The sequence below is a fragment of the Fusarium oxysporum genome, chromosome 8, assembly GCF_000149955.1.
Source record: "Fusarium oxysporum f. sp. lycopersici 4287 chromosome 8, whole genome shotgun sequence".
NCBI lineage: Eukaryota > Fungi > Ascomycota > Sordariomycetes > Hypocreales > Nectriaceae > Fusarium > Fusarium oxysporum.
The window spans coordinates 3,581,452-3,594,838 of NC_030993.1; the positions used below are offsets into that span (position 1 = coordinate 3,581,452).

Consider the following 13,387-nt stretch of genomic DNA (forward strand, 5'->3'; position numbering starts at 1 on the left):
GCCGCTCCAATGTGCATGGGGTGGCGTAGTATTTTACTGGTTGACTGTGATGTTTGATACGGTCAGTTCGACGATGAGTGAGCGACCGCTTGTTGTGGTGGATGCGAATAGTCAGCATGATGATGCGCGTGGTGATACGGATTGGAATGTTCCGCTGTTTATTCAGGATAGCCTTGAGAAGCCGAGGCAGAATGTCCATTGGCCTTGTTCGTATGAAGAGGCTGCTGAGGCGGTTACGAGATCTGCGCCGGTTAAGGTGTTGATGTTTCGACATGTCGCATATTTGCAGAATTTATTGAGGCAGGGAGAATCTGGGGAGAAGGTGGAGGAGTTTATTGAACGCTCTGCAAGGGTTTATCGATACTGGAACACGACATAGTAAGTCCGCACTACCTCTGACTATTATCCTTGTACTAATTTGTTCAGTGGCACATTCTTCCGAGAACTTCTTCAGAACTACAACTCCATCCCAGGGCGCATCCAAAGCTGGTTCATCTGCATCTGCGCCCACTGGAATCTCGGCGTCCTCCTCCTCGCCGATCTAATCCACCACATCGACGAAAACGCCCTCGGCCTTCCCGCCCCGAGCCAATCCCGCTCCAACTGCAAATGGGTGATGCGGATCCGCGAGCGCAGCGCCCGAGAGCTATCCGACCTAGCGCGCGTGACCGCCCCGGACAACAGCACCTTTATCGTGCCAACGCTCTCAGAATTTCATCACGCTATTAACCAGTGCATGATACTCACTGAACCGTGGACGGTTATTCTGATACGGGCGTTTTCAAAGGCGGCGAATTATTGGATGGGCGAGGTTAATGAGCTGTTGCAGGTTGATAGGGCCGGAGAGGAGTTGGAGGAGAGGTTGGGGAGGGGGGAGGAGTGTATTAGGATCTTGTGGATTTTGGGGAAGAAGAGTGATATTGCGAGGAGGTGTGCTGAGACGTTGAGTAGGGCCAAGACGAGGCTGCCGGTTTGATGGAGTTGGGGTGAAATTGAGGCTATACCAGAATGGTAATGAAATTATTGGGCTTGGTGGGGTAAACGTATGCAGATCACAGGCGTTACAGGCAATGGCGGATATTAATCGAGGCATAGGTCATGAATAAAATTGATATTCTTCTTACAATGCCCTAAAAACTACAATTATCTATCTCTAATTGACACAGCGACGTTGAAGACTCGATAAGCTTCAACGTTGAAAACATAACCCGACCAAGCCTGACCAATCCGTGCTATGAGTCGCACAACTTCAGCTCTAATTGGCGCACCATTTTTCAACCAATTAAAGCTAAAGCCCGGTTCCGTGGTCTAGTTGGTTATGGCATCTCGTTAACACCGAGAAGGTCCCCGGTTCGATCCCGGGCGGAACCACGTTTTTTTGCCCATCTTTCAGCACAATATGGTGACGACAGCTGCTTTCCGTGAAGCATAATTCCGTTTTGCAGCACTCAATGGAATTTTTGCTTCACATGTTGCGATCGTTATCACTAGAAGTTATTGCAGGTAATAAAGTTTCACACCAAGACTCTTCATTTTTGACGCAATTCATTGGAGGGCAAATCAATTTGAGTTTGTCGCGTATCTCAATCTTGGAATCTTGAGGTCTGTACCTGCATTTATTGCGTTGCAATAGCCGATATAGAATAACATCAGTAAATACAGGCCTACATCTACCAATTCATTCATTATTCACTCCCCAATGACGATTCACTCACCAGAACTGTTAAACCCAATCCTCCAGGGTAAACCCCACGAAGATCGCTCACGTGTCTTCCCCAGATTTCCCCACGCTCCTCAATCCCGTCCCGTCTAATTGGTCCACTCCCCATACCAGATCAACAGCTCGGTATCTCATCCGCGGAACTTGAACAGGCAAACCTCGGTCCAAACATAGCTTAAATAGATCAAAAAACCTACCAATCTAATTGCCAAGCTCCCCCAATATCCAATCTCACCTTGTATACAGCAAAAATGGCGTTTTATCCTCCCTCTTGGGTCCCTAACCTGCCCGGTACTGTTTGCGCCCCGCTCTGCAAGGAGGAGTACTAATGCGAATAGATATACCGGATTCAATCAGTGTAGCAGACTTTATCAATACCGAAAACGCAGGAAGGAAGAGCTTTGAGAAGTCGAAGAGGCCGTATACATGCGGTGTAACAGGAAAGTCACGGACTGCAGAAGAGGTTGCACAGCGTGTTGATTTCCTTGCGCGCGGGTTAGCGAAAACTGTCGGGTTTGATCCGCACGATGGAACAGCTTGGGATAGAGTCGTGGCGATTTACGCTCTTAACACGGTAAATCCACCAGTCTTATGAGAATTTCACAGCTCTAATGACTTGTTTAGATTGATTACATCCCCGTTACACACGCCATCCACCGTGTAGACGGCATCGTCACGCCTGCTAGTTCAGCGCACTCAGCTTCTGAACTCGAACATCAACTTCGATCATCTGGTGCCAAAGCACTATTCACATGCGCTCCTCTTCTCAGCACTGCTCTCAAAGCAGCTTCTGCCGTTGGAATTTCCGAAAAACATATTTTCTTGCTTCCGTTGCCTGAGACTCCCTCTGAAGAACCCTTCAAAACAATTGAAGATCTCATCAAAGAGGGGAAGAATCTTGCGCCGTTGAATGTACCAGCTTGGACGCCTGGGCAGGGAAAACGACAAGTCGCGTATCTGTGCTACTCAAGCGGCACATCAGGTCTTCCCGTACGTATACCATATTCTTATGTGTTCTGTCTAACAAGCCTAGAAAGCCGTTATGATCTCTCACTACAACGTCATCGCATGCACCCTCATGATCCATACATTCGAGTCCATAACACGCGCCCAGGATAACATCGACACGCAAGTAGCTCTCGGTCTTTTACCCTTCAGCCATATCTACGGCCTTGTCGTAATCGCCCATATAGCACAGTATCGCGGCGATGAGATCATCGTCCTGCAGCGCTTTCAACTCGATCAACTTCTAGCCGCTATTGAGAAATTCCGCATTGAGCAGCTTAGCGTCGTACCGCCGATCATTGTGCAGATTCTGAGTAACCAGGATAAATGCCAGAAATACAATCTCGACTCTGTGAGACTTGTATTCTCGGGTGCTGCGCCGTTGGGAGGTGAGACGATTCAGAAATTACTCGAGTTATATCCAAAATGGAGAATCAGCCAAGGCTACGGTACGTTCATTCACTGCCACCACTATCCCTTCAAAACTAATGGACCAGGTTTAACGGAGGCTTCGCCATCGGTCTTTCACACAAGCGAAGCAGATCCCGTCCTCGGCTCATCAGGCTCTCTCCTCCCCGGCGCAAAAGTCAAGATCATCGACCAGCACGGATCTGAAGTCACAGCCTACGAAACACCAGGCGAATTATACGTCCAAGCGCCGAATGTAGTGCTGGGATATCTTCATAATGAGAAGGCTAACGCAGAGACGTTTGTATACCGTGATGATGGGCGGTGGTTGAGGACAGGCGATGAAGTGCTTGTGCGGAAGTCCCCACGCGGAAACGACCATTTCTTTATCGTTGATCGAATCAAGGAGCTTATAAAAGTCAAGGTAAGCGCCCCGAACCCTTGCTCAAAAGCATTGCTGATTCTTTAGGGCCATCAAGTTGCTCCCGCAGAACTTGAAGCGCATCTCCTTGACCATCCTTACGTAGATGACTGCGCAGTCATAGGCATTGTCGACGAGCGCGCAGGCGAAGTCCCATTAGCGTTTATTGTAAAGAGTAAGAAAACGAATGGTTTGAAGGAGGATGATGTTGCAAGGGCTGTTTGTGAGCATGTTGAGAGCCATAAGGCGCGCCATAAATGGCTGAAGGGCGGTGTTAGGGTGCTGGATGTTATTCCTAAGAGTCCGAGTGGGAAGATTCTGAGGAGGGTTCTGAAGGCGCAGATCAAGGCGGAGAAACCTGTCGCGAAGCTTTGAGTTTCGCATCAATTGGGACTTTGAGTTTGTACCGTTTGGTCGTTGATATAGAAACGTTTCATACTGCCGGCAGTTGAACGCTGGTCCCGTCAGCAGTGGGGAAGCTTCAGTGCATCTTCCCTGGAGCAGCACCAACTAGACTACGTGCTGCTTCAAGTGTTAGCCATAATACCTCGCGACTTTAAGAAATAGACGGTTTTCTAGCTCAATGATGGCATCTTCAGCAATGAACAGAATCTGAATCCTTCAAGTCAATTGCTTACAATGCGAGCATGGAAGCGAATACACCACGACTGGCCAATTCCTCCTCTTGATCGGACCTCCCGGCCTCAGCACTAGCGATGCCAGGCACCAATACAGTCAGCAGCATTAGCAATTCACCGCTCATCAATTAAATCCGCCCAAATTCCTTCATCTTCCCCCATCACCAGCGACGATGACTTCTCAATCACTACTGACAAGTCTCGTTGACTATCGTGGTGGAAATGTCACAATTCTGAGTACAACCGTTTTGGCGGTTATAGTGGCGTTCTCACTGCTAAACCGCCTACTAACTCCCCGCATTGACCCACGTGAACCGCCAGTCGTGAAACCGTCGATTCCCTGGGTAGGACACATCATCGGGATAATTCGTCACCAAGCAGATTACAGCAGAATAATCCAGTCCGTCTCTCCCCTCTTCTACCTTAATTTCTAACACGTCAATCGCAGCAATGAGAACCCTCACGTCCAAATCGCAACGCTGCCCATGCTCAACGGCAAAGTCTACGCCGCCTTCGATCCCGCGCTCCTCCAAACCCTCCTCCGCAACAAAACCGCGTCCTTCGAGCCCTTTGTTTTTGACTACGCGAAAAAGACTTTCGCGCTGAAGCACGAGACTTTTGCGAAAGTTAAAGTACCGGGAGTTTACGATGAATTTACAGAGGCGATTCATGCGAGCTTCCAGGTTAGGCATTTGCATCAGATGAATGTGCATTTCCTGGGTAGCATCGCTGCGAAGCTGAACCACGCGACGATACGTGCCGATTCGATCAATGCGGGAAAGGAGACGGTCGCAAATGGACGGTTACACGTGAAGAATCTTTATCTCTGGTGTCGCGATGTTATGAGCCTTGCTACAACGCGATCTCTCTACGGCGACACCGATCCTTTCAATCGCGATCCCTCTTTAATTGAAGACATGTGGTATGTCCCCCATCCCGCGTCTACGCACCGCTAACAAGCCAGGCTTTTCGAAGAATCAGTCCCCTACTTCCTCCTCTCGCTCTTCCCATCAATCACAATGCCAAAAGCCTACAAAGCGCGCTCCACGCTCCAAAACATCGCTTGCAAATGGTACTCCGAAGACCACGACATCCACGATCCCAGCGTCTCCGCCCTCGTACGAAATCGCGCCGGGGCACTGCGAAAGAACGGTCTAACGGGGTATGAGATCGGGAAGTTTGAGGTTATTCTTCCGAATGTGGCGACGCTTAATGCTGTGCCGACGTTTTACTGGCTTTTGTTGTATATCCTCGACCGACCGGATCTACTCGCGCGGATACGAGCCGAAGCTGAAGGTGCAGCTGTTATAGAAGATAATAATGGGAAGAGGAGTGCGACGTTTAATATAGCGGAGTTTGAAGAGAAGCTTCCTCTGCTGGTGAGCTGTTATCGCGAGACACTACGTCTTGCGAACCAGACCCTCAGCATGCGACGCATCCTCGAAGACACAAGCATCACGACGCCCGAAGGAACAACATATATTCTTAAAAAGGGTACAGACCTGCAACTCCCCGCTGGCGTAGCACACTACGAGAACAGTGTCTGGGGCGCAGATGTCAACGTCTTCAATCCAGAGCGCTTCCTCCCATCTTCCAAGGGAAACTTTGAAGAGGAGCGCAAGCGCAAGGCAGCGTATATACCCTTCGGCGGCGGTCGCCATCTCTGCCCAGGCCGAAACCTCGCTTTCGCAGAGATCATTGGGTTCGCGTCTGCTCTGCTGCTAGGCTTTGAGATTGAGGCTGTGGGGATGGGGTTTGGCGATGTCAAGATGCTGGGGCCGCAACTTGCGGGCGGGACGGTGCGGCCTGAGAGGTATGGCGCTGGGTTGGGAGCTGAGATAGCGATGAGGGAGGGATGGGAGGATGTTGAGTGGAGGTTTGAGTGTTGAAGCTTCAATTGGCGAGAGTAAGGTGATCATGTTGATGTTGGGGAATCGATTGCGATTTATTATTTCTCATCAATCGTGTTCGCTATGCTAGTACAGTGCCCCAAATGCGATGGTACAGACGTAGAAAGCCCTTGTTCTTGTTTTATGGTTTTTTTGGGTTTTTTCTTTTTGTCGAAATGCAAATAAATCCCAATTGATCTGATTGGCGATGTCATCACAGACTCTCCAACATACCGTCCCGTTCCCTTTCAATTCCATTTTCCCATCACGACTCCTCCAGACAAACATCCCATATCGCATCGCATACCAAGATTTCTCCGTCCAGGTGTTGAGGACATTAACCGCTCTTAGAAGCATGTCCATTCGTCTCCGTCTTGTCCTCCGGGGCAGTCGTCTCAAACATCAATACAGGCTGATACAGCTGTCGTCCATGTGGACTGTGAACCCAGATGTCCTGAGGCCATAGTCGCTGCTGAGATTCAATGGTGATGGTTCTCCGGTGATCAAAGTCATATTCCGATTGAGGAGCGGGGATGGGGAAGGTCTCGACGTGATATTGAGGCTGATCGGCAGGACCCTGTGAAGATCGCGTAGCCGAGGATTGCATGCAGCAGTTCTGACTCTGCTTCTGCGGTTTGTTTCCGTTTTCTTCAACCGTTTGACACATGGTTTTTTGGTCTTAGTGGTGATGAAATGATAAAAAAAAAATGCTAGTTGAGTAGTAGTCTTGAGATGGGGGATTTGGGCCTCATATATACCTTGACCAGCAGGAGCATGCATGCGGGACTACCTTTCGCCCACAGAAGCAAATTCAGTATATTTAGCGAATCAAGCTTGTCGGACCGGTCCGATGATCGCGAGAGGATTATTGGGCATCGAATGCCCTTAAGGTTGGTGTAACACAAGGGCTTTCTATGCATTCGAGGCTTGCATCTGGGCTGGGTCTGGGCTGAGGGGGATGAAAATGTGATCCTATGAGTGCGGCACATGTCGCAGCACATGTCGCAGCACTTGTCCTTCATTTTTCTTGCTCTCAAAACATGAAAAAAAAAAGCACGTTTATTCTACATCTTGGGTGATGGTGTTTTGAACTTCAAGCTAAGCTTAGCTTCACGATTTAAACCCAGGTTCAGATCAGATTAGAAGCGCGGGTACATCTCCCGCTAATTCACAATCGGCTCTTTTTATCCGAGCGTAAAAGTGCGAATTGTCTCTATCGGCGGTTAATTGGCGCCCGCCTTTTTGACGCTGAGATATGAGAGGTCGAGCTGAGACAGACAATTGAAACATCGCTGCAGCAGTCTCGAAATGGCAAGATGAATGCCCGATAATCAACGGAAGCCATGATCTGATTTTTATCTGGTCATGTTTCAAATGTTCTAGTCTAGTCACCTTAGTCTAGTTCAATTTTCCCCTGGTTAAAGTGCTTGAATTCCTGGTAATCGGAATGTTTTAGTGCCATCGCGCGTGTCGTTTTTTTAGTGAGAAGTGATGGAAGCTTGGCGGTGGAGATTGGGGAGACATACTGTATATTGAGTGAGTGATACGGGTCTTTGAGTGCAAGACGCCGCATTTGTGAGTATGACGAATCTTTTTGTCACGGGTGCAGTTACACAGCATGTACAAGTCTTACACGTATGAAAGACATTGAATGCAATCAATCGCACAGATTGAAGAAAATGAATATATTCACAATATTCCATTATCAACCTGCCCTAATCTTGTCTCGCCAGGTTGGGTTGCAATCCGCTCGTGACCGACAGATGCCAAGATAAGATTACGATCTAACAAATCCTCCGAAAGGTCAAAGCTAAAAGTGTATGACAAGGTGATAATCACAAGCCTCAGCCGACGACACGTTCCCTCCTTCGGACAATTAAAAATGCCGCTGCAACGTCATGCGTAACTTGACCTGTAGTGTATGTTACTCGCAAGTCAAGATTAATCTCTCCGAAAACTACAGGGTAACCTACTCTACCAATCTATGACGCCCAATCTCCACCCAACGCCCGGGCCCCGTCGCAATTCCAGCATGTCCGAAAGACCGACTAGACTATTCTTTGATGTCGTCATAGATATATCACAAGTAAAAAGAATGTCTCTTTATTATGGTCAATGCCCGTAAACCTAGAATAGAGTGTTCATCATCGTTGCCGTGAGGTTATTCTGCTATTTTTTGTTGAAATGGCTGATGAGAGACCTACGCCTAGGGATGAAGACATCCCGGGCGGATTTCCTGTCACGCCAAGCGTCAACTCGATTGATCAGATTACCCCAACGGGAAATATCGATAGACAACTTGAGGCCGGGTTTGCGGGCCGTGATACTGCGGCAAGCCCTGGCTTTACGACGTACGGTCATGTCACCGCCGGCAGTTCAGCGGCATTGGGCAGTACAGCCTCATCTGGCGCGACTGGGGCGTTAACCTCTGAGCCCCAACAGCAACACCCGCCTGTTCTCGATCGCAATTCTTCATCAAGCACTGTCCTTCCACACGGCGAATCATCCGAAGAAAAGCGCAAGAGTGCATCTTCTGCCAACGACGACGCACCCGACGAACCAATCTTTGCCCCGATCAAATCGCACACCGAAAATGAGAAACCTCCCCTCGAGAAGCGCAAGTCTCATCGCACTGAAGATGATCTCTTCCGCGTCCTCTCCCGTCGTCGCACCAACGCTTCAACACCCGCTGAAAAAGAAGAAGAAAACGAAGATAATGAAGAACTCGACCGTCTCATGTCTCGTATCTTTGGTCAAAAGCGCCAGCAGCAGAGCGAAGAGGAAAAGACGCGACATAGCGGTGTTATCTTTCGTAACCTCACTGTTCGCGGTGTTGGTCTCGGGTCGAGTCTTCAACCTACCGTTGGGGATTTCTTCCTAGGCCTGCCGCGAAAACTGGGAAAGTTATTTACCCAAGGACCGAAAGCTGCGATGGCGAAGCCACCTGTCAGAGACCTCATCAGTAACTTCGACGGCTGTGTGAGACCAGGTGAATTACTCCTTGTTCTTGGACGCCCAGGCGCAGGATGCAGTACATTCCTCAAAACATTCTGCAACCAACGCGCAGGCTTCGAATCCGTCGAAGGACAAGTAACATACGGCGGAACCGACGCATCGACAATGGCGAAAGACTTCCGCGGCGAGATCATCTACAACCCCGAAGACGACCTCCACTACGCAACCCTCTCTGTAAAGCGCACCCTCACCTTCGCGCTGCAGACCCGCACACCAGGCAAAGAATCCCGTCTCGAAGGTGAAACACGTCAAGACTACGTCCGCGAGTTTCTGCGCGTCGTCACAAAGCTCTTCTGGATCGAACACACCCTCGGCACAAAAGTCGGCAACGAATTTATTCGAGGTGTTTCTGGCGGCGAGCGCAAGCGCGTTTCCATCGCAGAAGCCATGATTACGCGCGCCTCGGTACAGGGCTGGGATAATTCCAGTAAAGGCCTTGATGCGAGTACGGCGGTGGAGTACGTAAAGTCTATTCGCGCTATGACGAACATGGCTGATACGTCGACGGCTGTTTCGCTCTATCAAGCTGGTGAGACGCTGTACGACCTCGTTGACAAGGTATTGCTCATCGATGAGGGAAAATGTCTTTACTACGGACGCGCAGAAGATGCGAAGAAGTATTTCATGGAGCTAGGCTTTGAGTGTCCTGAGCGATGGACTACAGCTGATTTTCTGACGAGCGTGACGGATGAGCATGAACGCAGTGTTCGCGAGGGCTGGGAAGATCGGATCCCGCGCACGGCGGGGGAGTTCTCTGATGCATACCGCCGCAGCGAGGATTACCAGAAGAATCTTCGTGATATCGATGAGTTTGAGGCTGAGCTTGAGACGTTGGCGGAGGAGCGGAGGAGGAATGAGAGTGAGAAGAGTAAGAAGAAGAACTATGAGATTGCGTTCCACAAACAGGTCATGGCCTGCACGCACCGCCAGTTCCTCGTCATGTTTGGTGACAAAGCGTCTCTGTTTGGAAAATGGGGCGGTTTGTTGTTCCAAGGTCTTATTGTCGGTTCGCTCTTCTACAATCTTCCCGACACAGCGGCTGGAGCTTTTCCTCGTGGTGGTGCACTCTTCTTTCTTCTTCTCTTCAACGCCCTTCTCGCCCTCGCTGAACAAACCGCTGCTTTTGAGTCAAAGCCTATTCTCCTCAAGCACAAATCCTTCTCGTTCTACCGCCCTTCAGCATTCGCCATCGCCCAGACAGTCGTTGATGTCCCGCTTGTTTTTATACAAGTCATCATCTTCAATGTCATCATCTACTTCATGGCCAACCTCGCGCGAACGGCGTCGCAGTTTTTCATCTCGTGTCTTGTTCTTTGGCTCGTCACTATGGTGACGTATGCGTTCTTCAGGGCTATCTCAGCGTGGTGCGGGACGTTGGATGTCGCGACGAGGTTTACGGGTGTTGCGATCCAGATTCTCGTTGTGTATACGGGCTATCTAATTCCGCCGGACTCGATGCATCCTTGGTTTGGGTGGTTACGATGGATCAATTGGATTCAGTATGGTTTTGAGTGTCTCATGGCTAATGAGTTCGCTTACCTTACTCTCCAATGCGAACCGCCGTATCTTGTACCGCAAGGTCCGAATGCGCGACCTCAGAACCAAGGCTGTACTCTTGCGGGTGCATCGCTTGGCTCAACTTCTGTATCTGGTGCCGCGTACATCCAAGAATCCTTTACATACACCCGTTCCCACCTCTGGCGCAACTTCGGCTTTCTCTGGGCGTTCTTCATCTTTTTCGTGTTCCTCACTGCTCTTGGTATGGAACTTATGAAGCCCAACGTCGGAGGCGGTGCAATCACCGTCTTCAAGCGAGGACAAGTTCCCAAGAAGGTCGAAGAGTCCATCGCAACAGGCGGTCGAGCCAAGGGCGATAAGCACGATGAAGAGTCTGGCCGCAGTGATCCTGTCGCGAACGGTGATGCTGAACGTACCAAGAGCGACGAACAGATCACCCAAGAAGTCGCAAAGAATGAAACGGTTTTTACGTTCCAGAACATCAATTACACGATTCCCTACGAGAAAGGCGAGCGGAAACTTCTCAACGATGTTCAAGGCTACGTTCGCCCTGGTAAATTAACTGCTCTAATGGGCGCATCTGGTACGTTTTATTCCCTTTAATTGACATAATCATTCTAACAGTATTAGGCGCTGGCAAAACAACTCTTCTCAACGGTCTCGCCCAACGTCTCAACTTCGGCACCATCACAGGAGACTTTCTCGTCGACGGGCGTCCCCTGCCAAAATCCTTCCAGCGCGCAACTGGCTTCGCTGAACAAATGGACATTCACGAACCTACCGCCACCGTACGCGAAGCCCTCCAATTCTCTGCTCTACTTCGTCAACCAAAAGAAGTATCGAAGCAGGAAAAGATGGAGTACTGCGAGACTATCATTGATCTACTTGAGATGCGCGATATTGCTGGTGCGATCATCGGTACAGTTGGACAAGGTCTTAACGCAGAGCAGCGCAAGCGCTTGACGATTGGTGTTGAACTAGCGTCAAAGCCGGAATTGCTTATGTTTTTGGATGAACCCACTTCTGGTCTTGACTCAGGCGCCGCGTTTAACATTGTACGCTTCTTGCGCAAACTCGCAGACGCCGGTCAAGCGGTCCTTTGTACCATCCATCAACCCTCTGCTGTTCTCTTCGAAAACTTCGACGAGCTCTTGCTTCTCAAATCAGGCGGCCGCGTCGTCTACCACGGACCTCTCGGCCATGATTCAGAGAACTTGATCAATTACTTCGAGTCCAACGGCGGTCCCAAGTGTCCCCCGCACGCTAACCCAGCGGAGTACATGCTCGATGCAATTGGTGCTGGAAATCCTGACTACGATGGTCAAGACTGGGGCGATGTCTGGGCAGAGTCTTCAGAGCGACAGAAGCGTTCGCAGGAGATTGAAGAGATGATTGAGCGTCGACGCAATGTTGAACCTTCAAAGAGTCTCAAAGATGATCGCGAGTACGCAATGCCGTTATCGACACAGACATACGCCGTTGTTCGTCGAAGCTTCGTGTCATTCTGGCGCTCACCTGATTACATCTTTGGCAATTTTATGCTTCACATCGCAACCGGTCTCTTCAACTGTTTCACATTCTACAAGATCGGTTTCGCATCGATTGATTACCAGAACAGGCTGTTCTCCATTTTTATGACGCTTACGATTAGTCCGCCTCTTATCCAGCAGCTCCAGCCCGTCTTCCTCAAATCGCGTCAGATCTTCCAGTGGAGAGAGAACAACGCCAAGATCTACAGCTGGGTAGCTTGGACTACAGCCGTTGTCGTCGTTGAGATTCCGTACCGTATCATCGCGGGTGGTATTTACTTCAATTGCTGGTGGTGGGGCGTTTTCGGCTGGCGTGCGTCGGCGTTCACATCTGGTTTCGCATTCTTGCTCGTTCTGCTGTTTGAGCTCTACTACGTCTCCTTCGGCCAAGCTATCGCTGCTTTCGCCCCCAACGAACTCCTCGCATCCCTCCTCGTCCCCATTTTCTTCCTCTTCGTCGTCTCCTTCTGCGGCGTCGTCGTCCCCCCGCAAGGCTTGCCTACCTTCTGGCGCGAATGGATGTACTGGCTCACTCCTTTCCACTACCTCCTCGAAGCCTTCCTCGGCGCTGCGATTCACGACCAGCCCGTTCGCTGCGAGGAGGGCGAATTTGCTCGTTTTGAGCCGCCGAGCGGTCAATCGTGCGACGAGTATGTTGAGCCATTTATTCAGCGCGCTGGAGGGTATGTAACCACTGGCTCAGATGGATACTGTGAGTTCTGCCAGTATGCTACTGGTGATGAGTTTGGAGCAGGTTTCAGTGTGTATTATAGGAATATCTGGAGGGACTTTGGCATTTTCTGCGCTTTCATCGCGTTTAATTATGCGGTGGTTTACTTTGCTACGTGGATGCGCTTCAGAGGCAAGAATCCGTTCAAGGGACTGTTGCAGAAGAGGAAGGCTTAGATTGAGTTAGCAGGAGGTAGATATGGTGACGCTTTGAGTGGGTTTGTTGTAATATGGAATCAGGTGGTCTAGATTGTTTATATGGATAGATTGAATTGATCGTGTTGCGCCTTGAATTGTTCCTTCTTGTGAAGGTTAGTGGCGCCGAAAAGTTGGAAATAAGGATAAGGTTGAGGATAAAAATAGCATTAACCTCACATGATCGGAAACTGCGGGGGGACAACGTATACGCGTATAAACGCGTATAACGTATACTCGGCCATGTTCTCAATTGAACAGATGGCTGCCTCATGAACAAATGAATTCAAGGTAGTAATAAAGGTCTCGCCAAGAATCAA

The 13,387-nt window shown here is 49.8% G+C and overlaps 5 protein-coding genes and 1 non-coding gene across 7 annotated transcripts; 5 read left to right on the forward strand and 1 right to left on the reverse strand.

Moving 5' to 3' along the window:
* Positions 1–73: 73 nt before the first annotated feature.
* On the forward strand, positions 74–976 carry FOXG_22122 (uncharacterized protein; the record flags this gene model as incomplete). The annotated part of the gene is made up of 2 exons (XM_018402521.1): positions 74–378; positions 427–976. The coding sequence occupies 2 exons, from the start codon at positions 74–76 to the stop codon at positions 974–976; spliced, it is 855 nt and encodes a 284-aa protein (XP_018256105.1).
* Positions 977–1,297: 321 nt separating this feature from the next.
* FOXG_22123 lies at positions 1,298–1,371 on the forward strand. Its single transcript has one exon. It is a non-coding gene; the product is annotated as a tRNA-Val (tRNA).
* A 468-nt stretch (positions 1,372–1,839) lies between these two features.
* On the forward strand, positions 1,840–4,283 carry FOXG_15709 (uncharacterized protein). Its single transcript, XM_018395818.1, has 6 exons — positions 1,840–2,011; positions 2,059–2,294; positions 2,345–2,710; positions 2,754–3,174; positions 3,223–3,557; positions 3,603–4,283. Exons 1-6 carry the CDS (start codon positions 1,972–1,974, stop codon positions 3,927–3,929), a joined length of 1,725 nt encoding a protein of 574 aa, XP_018256106.1. The 5' UTR covers positions 1,840–1,971; the 3' UTR covers positions 3,930–4,283.
* A 64-nt stretch (positions 4,284–4,347) lies between these two features.
* On the forward strand, positions 4,348–6,320 carry FOXG_15710 (uncharacterized protein). Of its 2 annotated transcripts, XM_018395819.1 has the most exons (3): positions 4,348–4,592; positions 4,641–5,114; positions 5,157–6,320. In XM_018395819.1, exons 1-3 carry the CDS (start codon positions 4,366–4,368, stop codon positions 6,079–6,081), a joined length of 1,626 nt encoding a protein of 541 aa, XP_018256107.1. In that variant the 5' UTR covers positions 4,348–4,365; the 3' UTR covers positions 6,082–6,320. The 2 variants fall into 2 exon arrangements, with proteins under 2 accessions (XP_018256107.1, XP_018256108.1); XM_018395820.1 differs by having other exon boundaries at positions 4,348–5,114.
* Positions 4,967–7,200, reverse strand: FOXG_15711 (uncharacterized protein). The gene has a single exon (XM_018395821.1). It carries the CDS (start codon positions 6,859–6,861, stop codon positions 6,484–6,486), a length of 378 nt encoding a protein of 125 aa, XP_018256109.1. The 5' UTR covers positions 6,862–7,200; the 3' UTR covers positions 4,967–6,483.
* Positions 7,201–8,180: 980 nt separating this feature from the next.
* FOXG_15712 (uncharacterized protein) lies at positions 8,181–13,222 on the forward strand. The gene is made up of 2 exons (XM_018395822.1): positions 8,181–11,197; positions 11,245–13,222. Exons 1-2 carry the CDS (start codon positions 8,266–8,268, stop codon positions 13,047–13,049), a joined length of 4,737 nt encoding a protein of 1,578 aa, XP_018256110.1. The 5' UTR covers positions 8,181–8,265; the 3' UTR covers positions 13,050–13,222.
* Positions 13,223–13,387: the final 165 nt, after the last annotated feature.

Bases quoted from the DNA above. Each gene is read 5' to 3' on its own strand.
- FOXG_15709 (XM_018395818.1), top strand. From the start codon at position 1,972: ATGGCGTTTTATCCTCCCTCTTGGGTCCCTAACCTGCCCG. The intron at 2,012-2,058 runs GTACTGTTTGCG...TAATGCGAATAG, and splicing joins TTGGGTCCCTAACCTGCCCG to ATATACCGGATTCAATCAGT. The intron at 2,711-2,753 runs GTACGTATACCA...TAACAAGCCTAG, and splicing joins GCGGCACATCAGGTCTTCCC to AAAGCCGTTATGATCTCTCA.
- FOXG_15710 (XM_018395819.1), top strand. From the start codon at position 4,366: ATGACTTCTCAATCACTACTGACAAGTCTCGTTGACTATCGTGGTGGA. The intron at 4,593-4,640 runs GTCCGTCTCTCC...CGTCAATCGCAG, and splicing joins GATTACAGCAGAATAATCCA to CAATGAGAACCCTCACGTCC. The intron at 5,115-5,156 runs GTATGTCCCCCA...CTAACAAGCCAG, and splicing joins TCTTTAATTGAAGACATGTG to GCTTTTCGAAGAATCAGTCC.
- FOXG_15711 (XM_018395821.1), bottom strand. From the start codon at position 6,861: ATGCATGCTCCTGCTGGTCAAGGTATATATGAGGCCCAAATCCCCCAT.
- FOXG_15712 (XM_018395822.1), top strand. From the start codon at position 8,266: ATGGCTGATGAGAGACCTACGCCTAGGGATGAAGACATCCCGGGCGGA. The intron at 11,198-11,244 runs GTACGTTTTATT...TAACAGTATTAG, and splicing joins TGCTCTAATGGGCGCATCTG to GCGCTGGCAAAACAACTCTT.